General features: G+C 39.4%; 2 protein-coding genes across 8 annotated transcripts in view; one reads left to right on the forward strand and one right to left on the reverse strand.

The window, feature by feature from the left end:
• The window catches only part of SPG11 (SPG11 vesicle trafficking associated, spatacsin), a 79482-nt gene that overhangs the window by 50665 nt on the left and 8632 nt on the right, over positions 1-20185 (reverse strand). For all 7 annotated transcript variants that reach the window (XR_010839678.1, XR_010839677.1, XM_059059445.2 and 4 more), the window contains exons 5-15: positions 16165-16302; positions 15529-15977; positions 14091-14236; positions 9740-9872; positions 6961-7116; positions 6391-6566; positions 4332-4508; positions 3387-3458; positions 2969-3096; positions 2467-2648; positions 1526-1739 (exon numbers count right to left, since the gene is read on the reverse strand). Coding sequence is in view for 5 of the 7 variants with exons in the window: in XM_059059445.2 (XP_058915428.1) it covers positions 1526-1739; positions 2467-2648; positions 2969-3096; positions 3387-3458; positions 4332-4508; positions 6391-6566; positions 6961-7116; positions 9740-9872; positions 14091-14236; positions 15529-15977; positions 16165-16302 (1971 nt within the window). In the remaining 2 variants the exon portion in view is untranslated. The remainder of the gene's footprint in view (positions 1-1525; positions 1740-2466; positions 2649-2968; positions 3097-3386; positions 3459-4331; positions 4509-6390; positions 6567-6960; positions 7117-9739; positions 9873-14090; positions 14237-15528; positions 15978-16164; positions 16303-20185) is intronic.
• Positions 18740-19584, forward strand: LOC131753740 (uncharacterized protein C6orf226-like). The gene has a single exon (XM_059059440.2). The coding sequence runs from the start codon at positions 18740-18742 to the stop codon at positions 19064-19066; it is 327 nt and encodes a 108-aa protein (XP_058915423.1). The 3' UTR covers positions 19067-19584.

Below are 20185 nucleotides of genomic sequence, written 5' to 3' on the forward strand. Positions count from 1 at the left end.
ACAACTACTGAGCCCACATGCCACAACTACTGAAGCTCACACGCCTAGAGCCTGTGCTCCACAACAAGAGAAGCCACTGCAATGAGAAGCCCGCACACTGCAACGAAGACCCAATGCAGCCAAAAATAAATAAATAAAAATAATTTTTTACAAAAAAGTCTGTTTCTATGCTCACTCTTCTGTCTTAATTGCTATAGCTTTAGAGTAAGTTTTAATATCTGGTAGGGCAAGTTCTTCTTTTTCAGGGTTGTTCTTGACCCTCTGAATTTCCATATAAATATTTATAATCAGCTTGTCAAATCCATTGCTGGGATTTTTACTAAGATTGCACTATATCTAAAGATCAACTTGGGAAGAATTGATAGCAGGCTTGTCTTGTTCCAAATCTAAAGAGAATGCTTGTGATGTTTCACCATTAAGTATAATATTAGTTGGAAGATTTTTTGTTAACACCTCTTTAAAGTTAAGGAAGTTTGCAGCTATTCTTAGTTTGCTAATAGGTTTTATTATAAAGAGATGTTGAATTTTATCAAATGCTTTTCTGTATCTATCAGGGTGGTATGATTTTTTCCCTTTAATCTGTTAATATAGATCTCACTAATTCATTATTGTCATAATTCATGTTAAAACACATATTATCTTTATAAACAATCAAATATTAAGCAAAATATTTGATAAGCATACAAGTTATACAAAAGTCTACTTTTAGCAAACAAGAAGAAAAGGATTTAGTGCAATGAAAAGAACAGTGACTAGAAAGTCAGGGGTAAAATGATTGAAGCCTGTAAGTAACTGGGTTAGGCAAAGCTCTTAACTTCTTTAGATCTCCCTCTCCACATCTTTAAGTTGCGTAGGACAGTACAGTTATACTTCCCCAATAAGTATAAATATAAAAGAATACATGGGAAATAATTTAAAGAAACTTAAAAATTAACAAATATGTTAAGTCTCATTATTTTGACAGCTTAGGGAGATAGGTTGAGCTCTATGAAAATGCTGATATTCAACCATTTTTCACCCCTACAAATGGCAAGTTCACATGGTTCAAGCTAACAATTATTTTTAGAAATGAATTAAAAGTTTAAAGTCTTCAGTTATCACTTCAAGTGATACTTCCCCTCACTGTTTTCTTAATTGAGCAGTCCTCTTTAGTTCAAGGCCATACATGGCGTATGGGTGCAGTGATAGTACTGAGAAGAGTGGGAAACATTATAGGATACTAAGGTATCCTCATATCAAGCTCTTGTCACTTGGTCCTTGTACCCCCATGGATAGCTTACCATTTCTACCCCAAAGCATATACAGTGTTTTGGGAAGAACCTTCATCTAGAATTTGAGAGCCTATTCACTACCTAATGTTAAATGCATGTGATTTTAAAACCTCAATATACAATAATGCCCTTTCAATTTTAAAATATCAATATTATGAAACAATGTTGCATTGGATTTATGGCATTTCAGAGGAAAAGTTGCACCACTGTATTTTATTGTTCTTCCTTTTACACATCCCAACAGTTTACAGTACCTGGCCAGAGTATCTAAAATTTCATTCCTCATGTAGTTGTTGCAGCAAGTATTCTGATCAACAACGTCAACAGTCAGAGGGGGCCATTTGTTCTGCTGAAGTGAGGCATAACTATTCCGGGTCTGAAATTCTCCAATCCACAAGATAATGCTGAACCAATCATGGCGAGCTGTGAGGTATCTCCAGAGGGCTTCGGGAGAATATGATTTGTATTCTACATTAAGAACAAAATGCATTTTAAAATAGCAATGAATGATGATTATTGACACAAAACTCAACACTAATTGAATAAGTATGATGATCTGGACAAATATCTATAACAGATGAATTATTCAGGCCCTCTGCTTCTTTTACTATTTTCCTCTTTTGTAGTGTTGTTCATTTTATAATCAATGTATCAGCTGGAGGAAGAGCTAAATGTTTCTTCTCATTACTACAGTGGTTAAACCAAACTTGGGAATTTTCTGTGTGTTTCATTTACCTTTTCAGCCCTCTTTTTCCCTTTTCTTTTCCTTAATACAAATAAAAACTCTGGCTATAATAATAAACACGAAATTGACACCCTATGATTACCACTGTTTGCCAGTGTTAATTATTCTCCAGAGCCCTGGTATGATACAGATCCTCAGTTTAAATAAGAAGAAACCAAAGACTATTTGGAAAAAACAAAGAATGTCACTCTGAGGCTGGGAAGAGAACCCTTAGCCTTGAAATCTCAATTCACTGAACCACGTGACTTTTCTCTTTCACTATCACATTACAAATCCCTTACAAAAACCTCAAGAAAAAGGGCTCAATGTAATGACTTGTATTTTAAAGAAACTGAATATATTGTTTCCCCAAAAGCATTCTAAAATGAGGACACACCAAAATATTCAAATACCAATGCCTAATTTAATCCTCATTCACTATGTTCAGATTTTAGGCTCTTTTACACTTGCCTTCTGGACTTATCCTGGGGAGAAGGATGGATTCTTGTGTTAGTTGATTCCACCACTGAGCCCAAGCTAACACAATTCTGTGATCTTGCTTGTTAAGTTTATCTGTATCTTTATGATCATATTTCAGGAATGAGTCCAAAACAGACTTGTGCTTGAAAAAATCTTGTTCCTTTATCGAATACCTAAAAGAGTGATTATGAAATTTTTTTAATTGTGGAGGAAAAAGCATCATTCCTTCTTCTCTGCTCAAGAAGTTCTACTCTTTTGGGGAACACAAAATTCAATACTCTTAATTTTGTGTTTATTATCTTAAAAATATATATCTGATTATGCACATATTGAAATGACAGGGAATTCCTAAGTCCCTTCTAGATGATACAAGTTTTATCTTCATAAGGAATGTAAGCTCAGTTCCACATAAGAAGTCCATGCTAACAGTTATAAGCTAAGCCTTGTCTACAATATTCTTCCCATGTTATAAAAAGGGGGCTAATGAGACTACCTGGAAAAAGACTGGATCTGCATATTTTCTTGGAAATGTCCTGAATAAAGCTTCTCAACTTGATGCACGAAGTCTATAGTTCTCTTTTCTTTTTCAGAAAAATAATTTTTTTCTTTTAAAATTTCAACCTTGAATAAAAAAGTATCAAAGCAGTGACCTCACAAAAATCAAGAACATTTGCAAAACAAATGTCATGATATTAAATATCATTTAAGAACTGTGTTTTGAATTTTTGAGGCAATGTATGTATTTGCACAAATTTTCCTTTACCACAAATGCAAAATGATCATTTAAAAAGACAAAAGAGTTGTCATACTTTTACTTACTGGGTATTAGTTGATATTAAAATAATTCGTTTTGAAGTTTCACCAACATTTTTCCTAGAAAATGTAAACTACTTAGTCTCACCTTTACCTACCAAAAAGTCCCGTATGTTTTTATCAGTTGTATAGAAGCATATCTTGAGCAACTGGTCTTTTACATTAAAGCCCTGAAGTAAACACAGAAAATCAAGAAAACTTACATTTTGTAATGGAGCTATTTTGAACACAAATATATGTTAAATACAGAAGTATTCTATTATAGACATATGCCTTGTTAGAATTCCACAACTTTTCAGCTCTTGTAAACATTCATTTTCTACATTTATCATGCATATTTACTGCCTATCCCTAAAGTCCTTAAGGCACTTTGTTTGCCAGAAGAAAGGCAGCACATAGAACAATTTAGGGTAATGCCAGGCTACCACAGTACCAAAACTACAGCTATCTGCTATGATGATTCACTTGAAGACAAAAGTCTGTGTAAATAACAACCTTTACATAGTTTCACTCCTCTGAACTTCCAGAAAGTTACCGTGGGCAAGACCTCAACCACGCAGATGAGGCCCAGATCTCAGCTTTGTCCAGGAACCCCACCTCTAGGACATTCCCTTCTCAAATGAAGTAAAACCATGGAACACAAAGCAAAGGTAGAAGCCATTGGAAAGTTCAAATGGAGATATAAGAGGTCACATAGACAATAAAGAATGTCCCCCAACAAATAATGAGGTCCTTTGCATGCTCTGACATGTGTGAAACCTTTTATGAGAAACACTGTCTCCTTCTAACCAAAGTACCAAATCTAACATAGAACAAATGATGGAAATTCCAATCAAAAATTTCTTCAAGGAAGTTCTTAGTACCAAAGAATGTTTCCCAGTATTACTGTCACAATTTCCTAGTAAAAGTTACACAAATTTCTTAGTTTGTGACACATCTATGAATACAATTCAATTTTTATATCAACCAGAAATTATATTAAATACATAAGACAACTTCTCTCACATTAGAGACTTTATGATCAAACAGATTATGCCACTTACCATATTCTTCAAAAGCTCAGAGGCTTCCTTTATATTATTCTTTTTCAAATTGTCAAAGACCAAATCTAGGCCTATTCTAATCAACTCCTCGAGTCTTTGAGCAGAATGACTGTTAATCCTGAAGAAAGTTTGTGCCTCTGGTATTTTGTTGTTTAAAATGGCATTGGCAATAACTTCCTAGGAAAGAAGGAAGGAAGAAAAATATTTGCTTTTTGAGTTCCTTTTTATTACCTTATTATGATTATCAACATGAGACTTATACATTTACTGAGTACCTCAATAAGGGACTTTTACTGAAAACCTTCTACTAGGTTTGGGGCTTTACAGAGGGGACATGAATTAACCAAAAGATGGACTCTGCTCTCTAGGAGGTTTTAGACTAGTAGAAGAAATGCAAATAAAGCACTGATTATAGTACTGTGTGATAAGGGTGATGATATATGTATCCCAGGGTTCCAGAGAGGAGGGTCCAGAAAAGGAACATCTAAATAAGAGAGATGAAAAAAAAAAAGAAAAGGTTTCCTAGTAGAGATGACTGATGAAGTAAAAGTTTTAAAGACAAGTATGTGTTACATACGTTTATTTGAAAAAAGAACATGTGTTCCAAAAAGAGAATATTATATGCAGAGGCATAAAGGTAAGAAACAGTATCAAGCATTTAGAGAACTCCAAATTACTTAATATAACTGGAGAAAACGCTGAAGAGAGTAGAAGGCGAGACTTGAAAGAAAAGCAAAGGCTCCATCATAAAGGGCACTGTGTGTGTGAGATGGATTTTATCCTGAAACTTATGCAGAGCCATTGAAGGATCTTAAAAGCAAGGGTGATATAATCATATATATATTTTAGGAAGATATATTTTAAAAAGAACATGCATTCATATGCATGTTTTTGGAGACAGGGTCTACAGCTTTCATCAAAGTGGACTGTAACCTCCCCCAAAATTAGAAATCAATGATTATGAGTAAAAAGAGCAGAAGACCATGGATGAAGCCATGGAGCACATTAAAAGAGGGGAAAACAGGAAACGAAACCTGCGAAGGAGATGCGAAGAGAGAAGCCCAAAAGACTGGAAAGAAAATCAAGTAATTTTTGGCTAGAGAATGATTAAGAGACAGAAAATGCAGTCACAGCAGGTACTTCCCTACCCTTCCACCCCAAGAAGAGCAGTCTTGTGAACCTGGAAGCATCTCAACCTTATCAACTTTCAAACCCTATCAATTCTGATCCTCTGGGTTAAGCTATTCTGGCCTCTGTCTTTCCAATGCCAACGCTCTCCAAGAGGTTAGAGGAATCCTTCCAGTCCCTAGTCAGAAAAAAGCATCAGAGTTTGGCTGTATTCACTTATACTATAAAAAGAAAGGCAAGCTGATAAATACAGGAAACTTAATTTATAAAATATCTTAACTAGAATCTGAGATAGGACTCGAATATACTTCTAAGCAATGATGTCATAAAATAAAATTTTCCTAAGATAGAATCAACAGCAGCAATTTGATTTATTCACGGGTCAGGCAGAATGCGTTAAGTCCAAAGTGCCAGGCCCTAGACATTGAAGGAGTGACAGTTCACAATGAGTTTGGGGTTGGGTGTTTGTCCCTGGATCCAAATAGGCAGATCTGGCATAAAGAGGGAGCCTATCTGTGTTCTGAATTAAATAAATGAAACTTGTAGACATAAATTTGAAGTTGTGCCCAGAGATCCAAAAATCTATAAAACCTAAAACCCGGGCTTTCCTGGTGGTGCAGTGGTTGAGAGTCCGCCTGCTGATGCAGGGGACACGGGTTCGTGCCCTGGTCCGGCAAGATCCCACATGCCACGGAGCGGCTGGGCCCGTGAGCCATGGCCGCTGAGCCTGCGCGTCCGGAGCCTGTGCTCCGCAACGCGAGAGGCCACAACAGTGAGAGGCCCACGTACCGCAAAAAAAAAAAAAAAAACCCACCTAAAACCTTTGCCAAAGATTCTGAATCACAAGTGTACAAATTCTAAATTCTGTTTCTTCTATCATTTTCTCAGATCCTCTAAGTCTGGCAAATAAGTGATAATTACTTATATTTACCTCAATGCTGAGCTTCTCCCATATATTGCTCTCCTTTACTTTGGGGACATTTTCATTTACATCATATTCATCTACAGCATCTGTTAGCTTCCAAGGAAACTTTATCATGAAGGTTCGAAGTTCATTAATGTAGCTGGTCAAAATGTTCACTCCTTTCTGTAGATGTTCATCTAGCCCTATGGAAAACACCAATGTGCCAATGTCATATACATAAATGTGTGTGTGCGTGCCGACAGAATAAACCAAGAGCTATTATAATTATAAAGAAGTTTACAAAATGGCAAAATTCAAACTCAGCATTTTCATGTCAAACAAAAAATCTGAGCTTTCTCCTATTTACAAGTAGGTCCATGTTTTAATATAACCCTTTTCACCCTCTTCACAATGATTAGTTCTTTCTGCCAAATTTCGCAGTATTAAAATCCAATTCACTCAATCAACACACTGACTTTACCCAGCCTAAGCAAATGGCAATCCCCAGCTTATGCTCTCTCACGAAACAGGACCACTTATATCTCTGTCCTGACAAAAGAATGGGCTAATTATCCCCTTCTTTGCTGCTGTTCTTACCTTCATTGTGAATAAAAAGTTCCTTTATTTGTTTGTTAAGGAAAGACAGTGTAAGATTAAGCAATTGTTCCGAAAAGTGTTTGCTCTGGGTTTCAGAATCATTTTCTCTAATTGCTGAGCAAAGTAAATCCAATGCTGGTGTCAGCTCTTCCACATCTGAGGAAAAACCAAAGAAAGGAACATGAAGAACACCAGGATACTCCCAGTAAAATTAACCTATCCAGAAATACCATGCTGCAATATCTTAAAACATAAGACAAAGACTAATATCTTATTCTCAAAAAGCTCACAAAACTTTCATGAAGTCTCATTACTTGCAAATTTTAGCTACTCTACTTACTACTAGTCATCATTTACTGGTACTACTAGTAACTACGATTTTGCTGACCAACTACTATATTTTAAATACTGTACTTGGTGTTTTATAAATGCTATCTCATTTATTCCATTTAACAACCTGATAGATGTTATAGCCCCCTTTCCACAGATGAGGAAACTGAGGTTTAGACAGGATAAATAACTTGTCCAATCTAATCTGAAAGTAAGTGGCAAAGACAAAATTTGAATTTAAGCCTGTCTGATTCCAAAACCATTCGCCTAAACACACAGGTGAAAGCAAGGCCCCTGAATCCTCTATTTGCCAGCTTCAAATAAATAAAATGATTCCTGTTTATCTTAGCATTGGCCCCACCTCTAGAATTGTACCTGTGTGAGAATGATGGGAAACATGGATTTTACCCTGAGAAAGCAGGTAAAGTGAGTCCTATGCTTCTTGTTTCCAGATCCATCCCCACCCTTTAAGGAAAAGCAGTGCAGCTGAGAGTGGAGTAAGGAGTAATCACTGACCACCCAACAGCAGAAGTGAGTAATGACCATATAATCATTGATGGAATCCCCCTCAACACCACAAACCAGGCCTTTCTCTATAAATTCAAGCAGACTTAAAAAAAAACAATGGAGGGCTTCCCTGGTGGCGCAGTGGTTGAGAGTCCACCTGCCGATGCAGGGGACACGCGTTCGTGTCCCGGTCTGGGAAGATCCCACATGCTGCGGAGCGGCTGGGCCCGTGAGCCATGGCCGCTGAACCTGCACATCCGGAGCCTGTGCTCCGCAACAGGAGAGGCCACAACAGTGCGAGGCCTGCATACCGCAAAAAACAAAAAAAAAAACAAAAAAAAAAAACAAAAAAACAATGGAGCATAAAAAAGCTAGCAATTCAAGAGGGAGGAGATCAAACTCTGCATGCAAAACAGAAGAGAATGTTTTTGGTTTTTTTTTTTTTTCGGTACGCGGGCCTCTCACTGCTGTGGCCTCTCCCGCTGCGGAGCACAGGCTCCGGACGCGCAGGCCCAGCGGCCATGGCTCAAGGGCCCAGCCGCTTGGCGGCATGTGGGATCTTCCCGGACCGGGGCACAAACCCGCGTCCCCTGCATCAGCAGGCAGACTCTCAACCACTGCGGTACCAGGGAAGCCCTCCCGAGAATGTATTTTAAAAAGAAAATTTCTAATCCACACTGTCAGTAAGGACTAACGTTAAATTGATAGAAAAAGTAGGTTGTCATTTTCTCCACTTAAGAGTACAAACTGGTGGGCTTCCCTGGTGGTGCAGTGGTTGAGAGTCTGGCTGCTAATGCAGGGGACACGGGTTCGAACCCTGGTCTGGGAGGATCCCACATGCCGCGGAGCAACTAGGCCCGTGAGCCACAACTACTGAGCCTGCGCGTCTTGAGCCTGTGCTCTGCAACAAGAGAGGCCGCGATAGTGAGAGGCCCGCACACCACGATGAAGAGTGGCCCCTGCTTGCCACAACTAGAGAAAGCCCTTGCACAGAAACGAAGACCCAACACAGCAAAAATAAATAAATAAACTCCTACACCCAACAACAACAAAAAAGAGTACAAATTGGTGAAACTTTTCTGGAGAATAATTTATAAAAAAATTTAAGAATGTAAATGGTGTGTCTCTTTGACCTGTGAATTCCACATCTAGAAATTAATCCCAATAATTGTACATATGTGAAATTACACAAACACACAGCATTTATGCACACTGCCAATAATAGTAAAAATTAGAATCAACCTACATGTGTAATAGGAGTTTGGTTGGGTAAATTATGGTATAGCCCATACAATGAAATTCTATGCCACCATAAATAATAGGTTTATCTATCATTATAAAGGAAGATGTCTGTAACATATTATCAAGAGAAAAAAAAAAAAGCAGATTATAAAACTTTATGTACAAGGGAAAACACACTTTATTACCCTGTCCCTCTAAAGAGAGGATTTGCATTACTACCTGGTCCAAGAAGAAAAGCAGAGCTCCCGTTTATTAAAAATGAAAGCCAAAGTCTTGAAAAGAAGTGTTGCTAATGTATCAAAAAAGCAGAAGAGTCAGGCTGAAAAGGCTTATAACAAGTCCCAGTCCCCAACTCAGCCAGCTGTACTGCCACTATACATCAATATCTCAGACAATTGCAAGAGCGGGAAATTTTTGCAAATGAAGTTTATTTTCTTTCAAATAAAATTCTCTTGAATTTGAAAGATCATCTCTTCTTTGCATACCAAAAACATAAAGCACAGTACAGGATATGAATAATCAATACCCAACATGATAAGAACATTTATAGATTCTCACAACTATCTCAAGATTCCAGAAAGTAAATAAAATGTTATGACTGACTCCTGGCAAATAAATAAGTCATCAGAAAACAATAATTTGAAAGTGATTAAAAAGGAAAAATGAGAAATACAAATGTAGAAGTCTCTACTCTACTTACGTTTTAAATATAAATGGGATGGAAAGTGATCAAACTGATCAGGTACAGAAGATTTTGAGGATGGACTCAAAAGATTTTCCTTGCTCTTCAAAAAGAAATCTACCGTGTCCAGCTGACGATTTTCTATTCCTGCCTGAGGTGGGAGAAAATCAGAAAAAAATTACAATAGGAAAAAAAATTGGGATACAGATTTTTTAAACTTTACAACTTAATGTACTAACACAAAGAGACACAGGCTATCTTTTTTTTTTAAGATTTATTTTTATTTATTTATTTTTGGCTGCGTCAGGTCTTTAGTTGCAGCACACGGGATCTTTGTTGAGGCATGCAGGATCTTTCATCGCGGTGCACAGGCTCTTCGTTGCAGCACACAGGCTCCAGGGCACGTGGACTCTGTAGCTGTGGTGTGCAGGTTCCAGAGCACGTGGGCTCTGTAGTTAGTGGCACGCAGGCTCTCTAGTTGAGGCGCGTGAGCTCAGTAGTTGTGGTGCGTGGGCTTAGTTGCCCCGCAGCATGTGGGATCTTAGTTCCCTGACCAGGGATCAAATCCGCATCCTCTGCATTGGAAGGCAGGTTCTTTACCACTGAACCACCAGGGAAGTCCCCACAAGGCTATCTTTATCTTGCAAGACTACCTGAGTTCTAGTGAGGATTTTGACAATGACCATGTGACTTGGGGCAAGTCTCTGTAACCTTTCTGAACATCAGTTCTGCTTTAGCTCTACCATTCTGTAATTCTAACACCATTCAAAGCTAGTTACTCAGGGATCACCCTCGCAGTTATCATCTATGTGAATTAAAATGTTAAAGCAGTATGATAAAAAGCTAAAATGAAAAAGCAGGCTAAATACAGACTCCCATTTCTAAAGTAGGCATCTAAGGAAAAGTTTTCTATAAAGAACACGTAAAAATCACAGATTTAAAAATATATATATACAGTTGACCCTTGAACAACTCAGGAGTTAGGGACGCAGACCCTCCTGTGCAGTAGAAAACCCATGTATAACTCTACAGTCATCACTTTGAATCAGAGGTTCCACATCCATGTATTCAACCAACCTTGGATTGTGCAGTACTGTAGTACTCACTATTGAAAAAAGTCATCACACAAGCAGACCTGCGCAGCTCAAACCCATGTTGTTCAAGGGTCAATTACGTGTGTGTTTATAAAATATACCTTTAAATGCTCAGTTGAACTGGAAAGAGAAAAATCCTCAGAGAGTATAAACAAATCTCTGATGACCTAAATAAAGCAGGGGCTGAAAAACAGGGCCCACCAACCAAATTCAACTCCTGTCTGTCTTTGTAAATGAAGTTTTATGGGAACACAGCCACAGCCGTTCATTTACCTATTGTCAATGGCTATAATGGCATATCTGAGTATTTGTAACAGAAATCTTCCTAGAAAGCCTAAAATATTTATTCTCTGGTCCTTAACAGAAAAAGGTTCCCATGCCTAGCCTAAAGCACTGTGCCTAAGAATCACCTGGATAGCTTGTTAAAATGTGGATTGCTGAGCCTATTCCCCAGAGATTCTGATTCTGGGGTGGGGCCTGAAAATTTACATTTCTAATAAATCTGCAGGAGATGGTGATGCTGCTGGTCTGGGGACCACACTGAGAATCAATGGGCTGAAGTTCTGGGTGCTAGGCCAGGCAGGCTAGGTGAAAGGTATTGGTAAAAGTTATGTGTGAAGGAAGAAAAGAGAGGATAAACCTAGGGTCTGTGCACAGTGACAATCTCCAAAAGAAGATGAATTAGAAAAATTACTCCACCAGAGGGAGACCATAAACAAACCATGCCTTTGCACTAGGCAGTGAAAGGAAAAACTATATATATATATATATATATATATATATATATATATTTTTTTTTTTTTTTTTTTTTTTTTTTTTTTTTTTGGTGGTACATGGACCTCTCACTGTTGTGGCCTCTCCCATTGCGGAGCACAGGCTCCGGACGCGCAGGCTCAGCAGCCATGGCTCACAGGCCCAGCTGCTCCGCGGCATGTGGGATCTTCCCAGACCGGGGCACGAACCCGTGTCCCCTGCATCAGCAGGCGGACTCTCAACGACTGCGCCACCAGGGAAGCCCAGGAAAAACTATATTATGTATGGTTAAATAAGAATATTATTGCTCTTAGGAGATATATGTTAAAGTACTTAGAATGAAAAGTTACAAAGTTTGCAACTTTCAAATAGTTCAGCAAAAATAAGAAGTACACATACAGTTAATACAAATGTGGCAAAATGTTAACAGCTGGTAAATGGGAAAGAGGTAAATGGATGCTCATTTTACTATTTTTATAATTTTTCTATAAATTTGAAAAATTTCAAAATAACACATTTAAAAATAATGACCAAATAGTAATTCGAGAAATTTAAAAAATAAAAAATGTAACTAGATACTCAGTGGATGTATTTAATACCAGATTAGATATAGCTGAAAAGAGAAGTAACGAGCTGAAAGGGTGATATAAAGGAATTATCCAAAGATATGAGTTAAGAGAGGTCAAGAGAAACTGAGGAAAGTATGAAAATTCTAACTACTTCTGATTGAAGTACCATTGTGACAACTTGAAAATGCACATTCAATTTTCACACACATGGAACATTTATGAAACTGAGTACTTACTAGGCTATACCTGAGTCTCAACAAATTCACTCGTTTGTATGTGGCGGGAGACTAAGGCCAAAACAATGCTGTAATACCACATCATCCTAATTAACCTCACTACATAGACACACTATGTATAAAGACAGAGGCTTTACAGTCACATTGCCTGGGTTCAAACCCTAGTGCTACTGCTTAGTGTCCAAGTATATCTGTATTAGAATTCACAACCTGTGTTCCCTCACCTATAAAATGGAAATAATAAACAATATTTATCTATAGATAAGAAAATTAATGAGCTAGCATCTGACTATTAACATTAATATTTAGGAAAAAATCACTATAGGAAATAACCTAAGAGTAAACACTATTCCTTCTGAATAATAGATTTATAGGAGACTAATTTTCTTTTTTCTCCCATTCTCAAATTTTCTACAATAAATATTTTGTAGTATATAAAGGTAAGTTTTTCAACAAATGGTGCTGGACTATTGAATATCCACATGCAAAAGAATGAGGTTGGGTTCCTTCCACTGACCATACATAAAAATTAATCAAAATGCATCAAAGACCTAAACATAAGAGCTAAAACTGTAAAACTCTTATAAGAGTAAATCTTCATGACTTCAGAATAGGCACTTGTTTCTTAGATATGACACCAAAAGCCCAAGTGACCGAAAAAAAAAAAAAAAAAAAAAGTAAACTAATTTCATCAAAATTAAAAACTTTTGTGTTTCAAAGTACACCATCAAGAACAAATGAAGTACTGACACATGCTACATGGATGAGCCTTGAAAACATGCCAAATTAAAGAAGCCAGTCATGAAAGGCCACATCTTTTATAATTCCATTTATATGAAACTGTCAGACTAGGCAAATCCAGAGACAGAAACGAGATTAAGTGTTTGGAAATTAGGGTCTGTGAGGAATTGGGAGTGAATGCTAATGGGTATGCTGTTTCTCTTTGGGGTGATGAAAACGTTCTGGAATTAGACAGGATGGTTGCATAACTCTGAATATACTAAAAACCACTGAACTGTACATTAGATAGGTGAATTTTATGGTATGTAAATTATATCTCAATAAAGCTGCCACTAAAAAAACAGTCTGGTACATAACATTATTAACTTCCAGTTTTCGACCTTGCTGGGCTGTGTGGTACAGTAGAAAGTGCCCTGATTTTGATTCTAGACCCTGCCTTATTAGTATGGCAATGGGCCACTCACTCAACCCTTCTGAGCCTTATGTTTTTCATCTGTAAAATGAAATGAATAAAAATTACCCAACCCTTCATATGTGGTTATTTTAGCACAATTTAGAGAATGCATAAAAAAGAGTGTTTGTAAACTATAAAATGCTACATAAATTCAGGTATGTCACTACCACAGCTGGATTAGAGGATGAGGGGCTATAGAGTAGGAATAAGAGATCACTCCTGCTCGAGCTTTCCATAGCTTGTTTCCACTTCATTTATTCTCATCAGCTTATTGTTGCCTCCAACTCTTGTAACTTTTTTTCTTAAATAGTGTTTATTATAATCTTTTATCTTTTAAAGCCAAAAAAGGTAAACAGCTAAGCAAAATTAGGGTAACAGAACAGCCAAAACTAAGCAAATGGATGGGTAGAGGCTACAGATCCTTTGCTGCTAGGTTAAATGAATCTCTGAAATTGTTAGTCAAATAAGGGTAGATGACAGAAAATAACCAAGCAAAGTTCTACAGACATTTAATTCTGTTACCTCTAGCGCATGTATGGGGATGGAGCACCTCCCCCAACCATTGAGATGGCAAAGAGAGTCCACAGTGCTGGCACTTCCATGGATCATTAGCCTATTTAAAAATTCCTCTTGAGTCAAACCAAACAAAATCAGAGAGAGTCCGTCTTCTACAAGAAAAAAATGTTAGCTTTAATAAATTATTAGGAGTTAGGTTTTAGGATTATGACAGGAATTTCTAATTACTCAATACTTCAGCACTGTAATTACAAATAGATTTATTGGGTACTAGTAACTAATGACCTTAAGTCATAAATTCATCATAATTTTTCAAAGAATGTTATTTTTTTAAAACAGTAACTGCAAGACAAATTCTCATAAGAACAATGCATCCTATGAAATAACATTGAACCTCTCTTTTCTACATTGTACTATATTGCACAATCAATACCTGGAACCTTTAACTATTTACGGAGATGTCACATTTCTGGTTTACTAAAATAAAACAATTAATAGCATGCTCTTGACACAAAGAAATACATGATTACCAAAAGTGAGATACTGAAAAAGAAACACATGGTTAGTTCAATGAGAACAGTCTACAGGAGGTTATGGCATAAATGCTGAATCAATGTATATCTGACACACCAAACCCAAATGCCTATGGGACCAAACAGGTGGGGAGAAGTGCAAGAAAACCTAACCTGAAAGAAACTAACCCATCTAAGAGCACTGAAATTTGGCTCCAATCCATAAATTACTATGAGGGATGAGGGGCAGTGTGGCAGACCTTTTAATTTTCCAGTAACAACTGAAATTCCAGATTTCCTGTGAAACCTTCTCATTTTACATATTTATAATAAATAAAATCTTTTTAAAAAAGCCTAGGTAGTGTAGGCCAAACAAAATGAATCTGAGTTTATGCATGGCCCACGAGCTAACAGCTTGCAAACTTTGCGTGTACAGACTGAAGTCCCATGAACGACTCGCTGGGTTAAAACCAACCTTTCTTACTCTTAAACTCTTCCTGACTCAGTCCTAGTATTTAGCTGAGCAGAAATAACATTAATTAAAAATCAAATACATGAGACAACATTACTGAGAGTGACACTAAATTTTTTCCATCAAAGCCTAGGCTTAGGGCTTCCCTGGTGGCGCAGTGGTTGAGAGTCCACCTGCCGATGCAGGGGACACAGGTTCGTGCCCCGGTCCGGGAAGATCCCACATGTCCCAGAGCAGCTGGGCCCATGAGCCATGGCTGCTGAGCCTGCGCGTCTGGAGCCTGTGCTCCGCAATGGGAGAGGCCACAACAGTGAGAGGCCCACATACCGGGGAAACAAACAAACAAAAAAAAAGCCTAGGCTTAGAGGAGTAGGCACCACCACCACCCGGGCAGCAGAAGTAAAATAGGTAAGAGAGCACCTCTCAGCATGTATTTCAACCTGATACAAGACATTCTCACCTGTCAAAACAAGGCACAGCTGCTGGTCTCCACCACTGTCTACAGGAATACACTTCTTGCCCAGCGAAAAACACTGCATGCTCTGGGTCTCCAAATCCCACAGGACAATGGTACAGCCCGTCCTTTCAACTACCCAAGTAAACAGCACGGTGAAGCCTGTCACAGACATACATGTAAGCTCAACAGGTTCCTCCTGTTCACTGATGTGTATTCTTTTCCATGATCTTCCTGAATCACTGGTCTTGGCAGGACCTTTCTGTGAAAAACTATACTGGCTGCACATTACATCCTGTGGAGTGAAGGCCCAGTTTCGCACACTGGTACTGTGGTTACCAGATTCAGGGGGCTCCAAATGCAAAATGTCCTGGAACCACGGAACACAACAGGTACCTTCCAGCTTGGAGTTCTTTATTGTTTCATTCAGTGATGACAGCTGGGCTTTCCAAGACCTGGAAGATAGGGCAGAACTTACATCTGTGACAGTGAAAGGCACAAAGTAAAGCACTAAAACAAGCAAAGATGCACTTAGGAAAATAAAAGTGTCTACCTCTGCAAAGACTTTTAGTGAAAAGGTACAGTGTCAGCATGAGAAAAAATGGAAATAATAAAGTAAGTCCAAAAAGGAGGTTTCTGTACCGATCAACTTGGAAGGAAAACTTGGTCAGTTTCATGTTGTAGTCAGAATTAACAGGATCATCTTCATCTATCCCCTTAGGGCCTTCAATAGGAATGTCTTCTAGTGTTCTTTCACATAGTAGGTGTCCTGGGTATTGCCTATGTTTTAAAAACAACAGTCATGGTAAAAAAAAATGATGATCAAACAAAATCTGTGTTATTATTGCTCCTGTTAAAAATGGAAGGGCGGGGTGGGGGGGAACTTCCCTGGTGATCCAGTGGTTAAGAATCCACCTTCCAGGGCTTCCCTGGTGGCGCAGTGGTTGAGAATCCGCCTGCTGATGCAGGAGACATGGGTTCGTGCCCCGGTCCGGGAAGGTCCCACATGCCGCGGAGCAACTAAGCCCGTGAGCCATGGCCGCTAGGCCTGCGCGTCCGGAGCCTGTGCTCCACAACGGGAGAGGCCACAACAGTGAGAGGCCCGCAAAAAAAAAAAAAAAAAAAGAATCCACCTTCCAATGCAGGGGATGCGGGTTTGATCCCTGGTCAGGGAACTAAGATCCCACATATTGCAGGGTGACTAAGCCCACATGCCACAACTAGAGAGCCTGCATGCTGCAACTACAGAGCCTACGTGCACTAGAGCCTGTGCGCCACAACTAGAGAGAAGCCTCCGTACTGCAACTAAGACCCAAATGCAGCCAAAAATAAAATAAATAAATATATTTTTTTTTTTTAAAAAAAGGAAGGGGGTACGGGATGGAGGTGTTACAGAGTAGAAAGAGTATAGACAATAAGTTTCCCTGACCCAGACTCCTTACCTCCATTGCTTAAGGCAGATTGATAAAGTCAACCTTAAAAATTTGACCCACCTGTAACTATGCATGAAGATAGATGTCAACTAGATTGTGGTGATCATTTCACAATATTCAAATATATATGTTGTATATATGAAACTAATATAATGTTTATGTCAATTAAAAAAAATTTGACCCTTAAGGGAAGTTAGCTTTATGTAGAGATAAAAGCATGGATTATCTGCTACATTGTAGATGTTGTGCTAAAAACTTTACCTAAACTAAGGTATTTGAGCCTTTCAACAACCCTATGAGGTAAACAGAAGCCAGTTTTGTAGATACAGAAGGTAAGGCTCAAACAGTGGAGCTGGATTTGAACCAGGTGAATGTGACCATAAGCCCAGGTTTTTAATCACTCAGCATACTGCCACCACAAATTAAGACTTAGGCTGAGACCCACGGAATACATAAAAGCTAGGAAAGCAAAGTATGAGTGCAGGTATTGATGGAGAGTGTATGTGGAAAGAGGGCTGTCACATTGCAGAAGCACAAAAAAGGCTACGGTGGTTAAAGCATAGTGAATGAGAAGCAAAGTGGCGGGAGATGAGGCTGGAGAGCTTGGCAAGAGCCAGATGGGGTCAGGTTTTATGGGCTACTAAGGATTCTTAGCTTCTATCTTGGGGTGGGGGGGGCGTGGGAAAAAGCTAAATAAGGGTTTTATGCAGAGAAGCCATACGATCAGACACAGAAGAGTAGCTGTGGGGAGAATGGGATGCATGTAAACCCCCTGAACACTTAAATTATTAACCCTTTCAACAATTTGAAGGTAATAGCTTGATATACATTTGTCAAGGAGGTGATGTAAGAGAAGGCAGGGTGGCAGTGAGAAAGTATGATCCATGGAGAAGATAGTTCCCACACCAACAAAAGATACATACCCTGCCACAGATGTTCATACCTGGCTATACTCTGATAAGACATGCATTGTAACACCACCACTCTGGCTACTCCGTAGATGATGGATTTGAGGGGGGAAGAACAGATATGGGGAGACCAACTACGACGCTGGTAAGCTAGTTCAGGTAAGCGATGACAGCTGAATAGATCACAATGATAGAGGAGTTAAGACAAATGGGCAGATTCAAGACACACTCAGGAGCTAGAATGGATAGGACCTGGTGATTAGCTGCATGTGGATCTAATACTTAAGAGAGGCTAGACTCTTCAATAAGTGGCGCTGGGAAAACTGGACAGCTCCATGTAAAAGTATGAAATTAGAACACTCCCTAACACCACACACAAAAATAAACTCAAAATGGGTTAAAGACCTAAATGTAAGGCCAGACACTATCAAACTCTTAGAGGAAAACACAGGCAGAACACTCTATGACATCAATCACAGCAAGATCCTTTTTGACCCATCTCCTAGAGAAATGGAAATAAAAACAAAAATAAACAAATGGGACCTAATGAAACTTAAAAGCTTTTGCACAGCAAAGGATACCATAAACAAGACCAAAAGACAACCCTCAGAATGGGAGAAAATAGTTGCAAATGAAGCAACTGACAAAGGATTAATCTCCAAAATTTATAAGCAACTCATGCTGCTCAATAACAAAAAACCAAACAACCCAATCCAAAAATGGGCAGAAGAACTAAATAGACATTTCTCCAAAGAAGACACACAGATTGCCAACAAACACATGAAAGAATGCTCAACATCATTAATCATTAGAGAAATGCAAATCAAAACTACAATGAGCCATCCCTCCCGGAAGCGCTCAGGCTCCACGCCAACCATGGAGCCCTCCGGCAGTCAGAGGGGGACTGGCGCGGCTCCTGCACCCGCGGACTCAGCCTCGGTGACCCTGGCGCAGCTCCTGCAGCTGGTCCAGCAGGGCCGGGGTCTCCCCGGCCTGGAGAGGCGCCACGTCGTGGCGACCCTCGGCGAAGCCACGGCGTCCCGGCTCCCGCGGAGGCCCAAGCCCTGGGAGGCCTCGGGCTCCGCCGACGCCCCCGCGCCGCCCTTCCAGACCCGGGGCCACAGGCCCGACGACGCTCCCTATGGGCAGAGGACCCTCCTGGAAGAACCTGGCTCCGGGGAGGCTGCGACAGTGCCTTCCTAGATGGCACATGGTGGGTTCCTGAGGCTCGAGGTCCTTTGCAGCTGTGAAGGAAAAATGTTGCTGCCCTATCAGCAAAGGACGCTGCACCCATCTAGCCATCAACCAGTACTGCGGCCCCGTGGGCGAGCCCTAGGGAACCCAGGATGGAGACAAATGGGCCGCCGGCTGCCAAGCTCTCAGCCACTGCAGACACTACCAACGGCACACCCTGAGGGGGCTCAAGATGGGAAAGAACAGGATACTGGCCTTGGATAGCTAAGGCGCATATCAAAGGCAAGGTGTCAGTGAGCCCAGACTCTTGCATCTACCTGTTCACAGAAAAAAGCTCAATTCATTAACGTGAGATGTCGGGTTCTCTTTAATTAACAGTAATCTTTTGATGTTCTGACTACCTGATTTTGTTGCAGAACTCCTACCTATCCTTCAGAGCAGTCCCTCAGAGCTATCTGAGAGGCTGCCTCCTGGGCTTGCGTCCTCAGAAAGTCTGCCAAATAAAATAATTCTCAACTTTAAAAACAAACAAACAAACAAACAAACAAAAAACACTACAATGAGATATCATCTCACACCGGTCAGATTGGCCATCATCGAAAACTCCAGAAACAATAAATGCTGGAGAGGGTGTGGAGAAAAGGGAACAGTCTTGCACTGCTGGTGGGAATGTAAATTGATACAGCCGCTATGGAGAACAGTATGGAGGTTCCTTAAAAAACTACAAATAGAACTCCCATACGACCCAGCAATCCCACTACTGGGCATATACCCTGATAAAACCATAATTCAAAAAGAGTCATGTACCAAAATGTTCATTGCAGCGCTATTTACGATAGCCAGGACATGGAAGCAACCTAAGTGTCCATCAGCAGATGAATGGATAAAGAAGATGTGGCACATATATACAATGGAATATTACTCAGCCATAAAAAGAAATGAAACTGAGTTATTTATAATGAGGTGGATGGACCTGGAGTCTGTCATACAGCGTGAAGTAAGTCAGAAGGAGAAAAACAAATACCGTATGCTAACACATATATATGGACTCTAAGGAAAAAAAAAATGTCATGAAGAGATTAGTGGTAGGATGGGAATAAAACACAGACTTACTAGAGCATGGACTTG

Source organism: Kogia breviceps, chromosome 3 (genome assembly GCF_026419965.1).
Source record: "Kogia breviceps isolate mKogBre1 chromosome 3, mKogBre1 haplotype 1, whole genome shotgun sequence".
Lineage (NCBI taxonomy): Eukaryota > Metazoa > Chordata > Mammalia > Artiodactyla > Physeteridae > Kogia > Kogia breviceps.

What these genes read in the sequence shown, in the direction of transcription:
- LOC131753740 (XM_059059440.2), top strand. Translation starts at nt 18,740, where the DNA reads ATGGAGCCCTCCGGCAGTCAGAGGGGGACTGGCGCGGCTCCTGCACCC.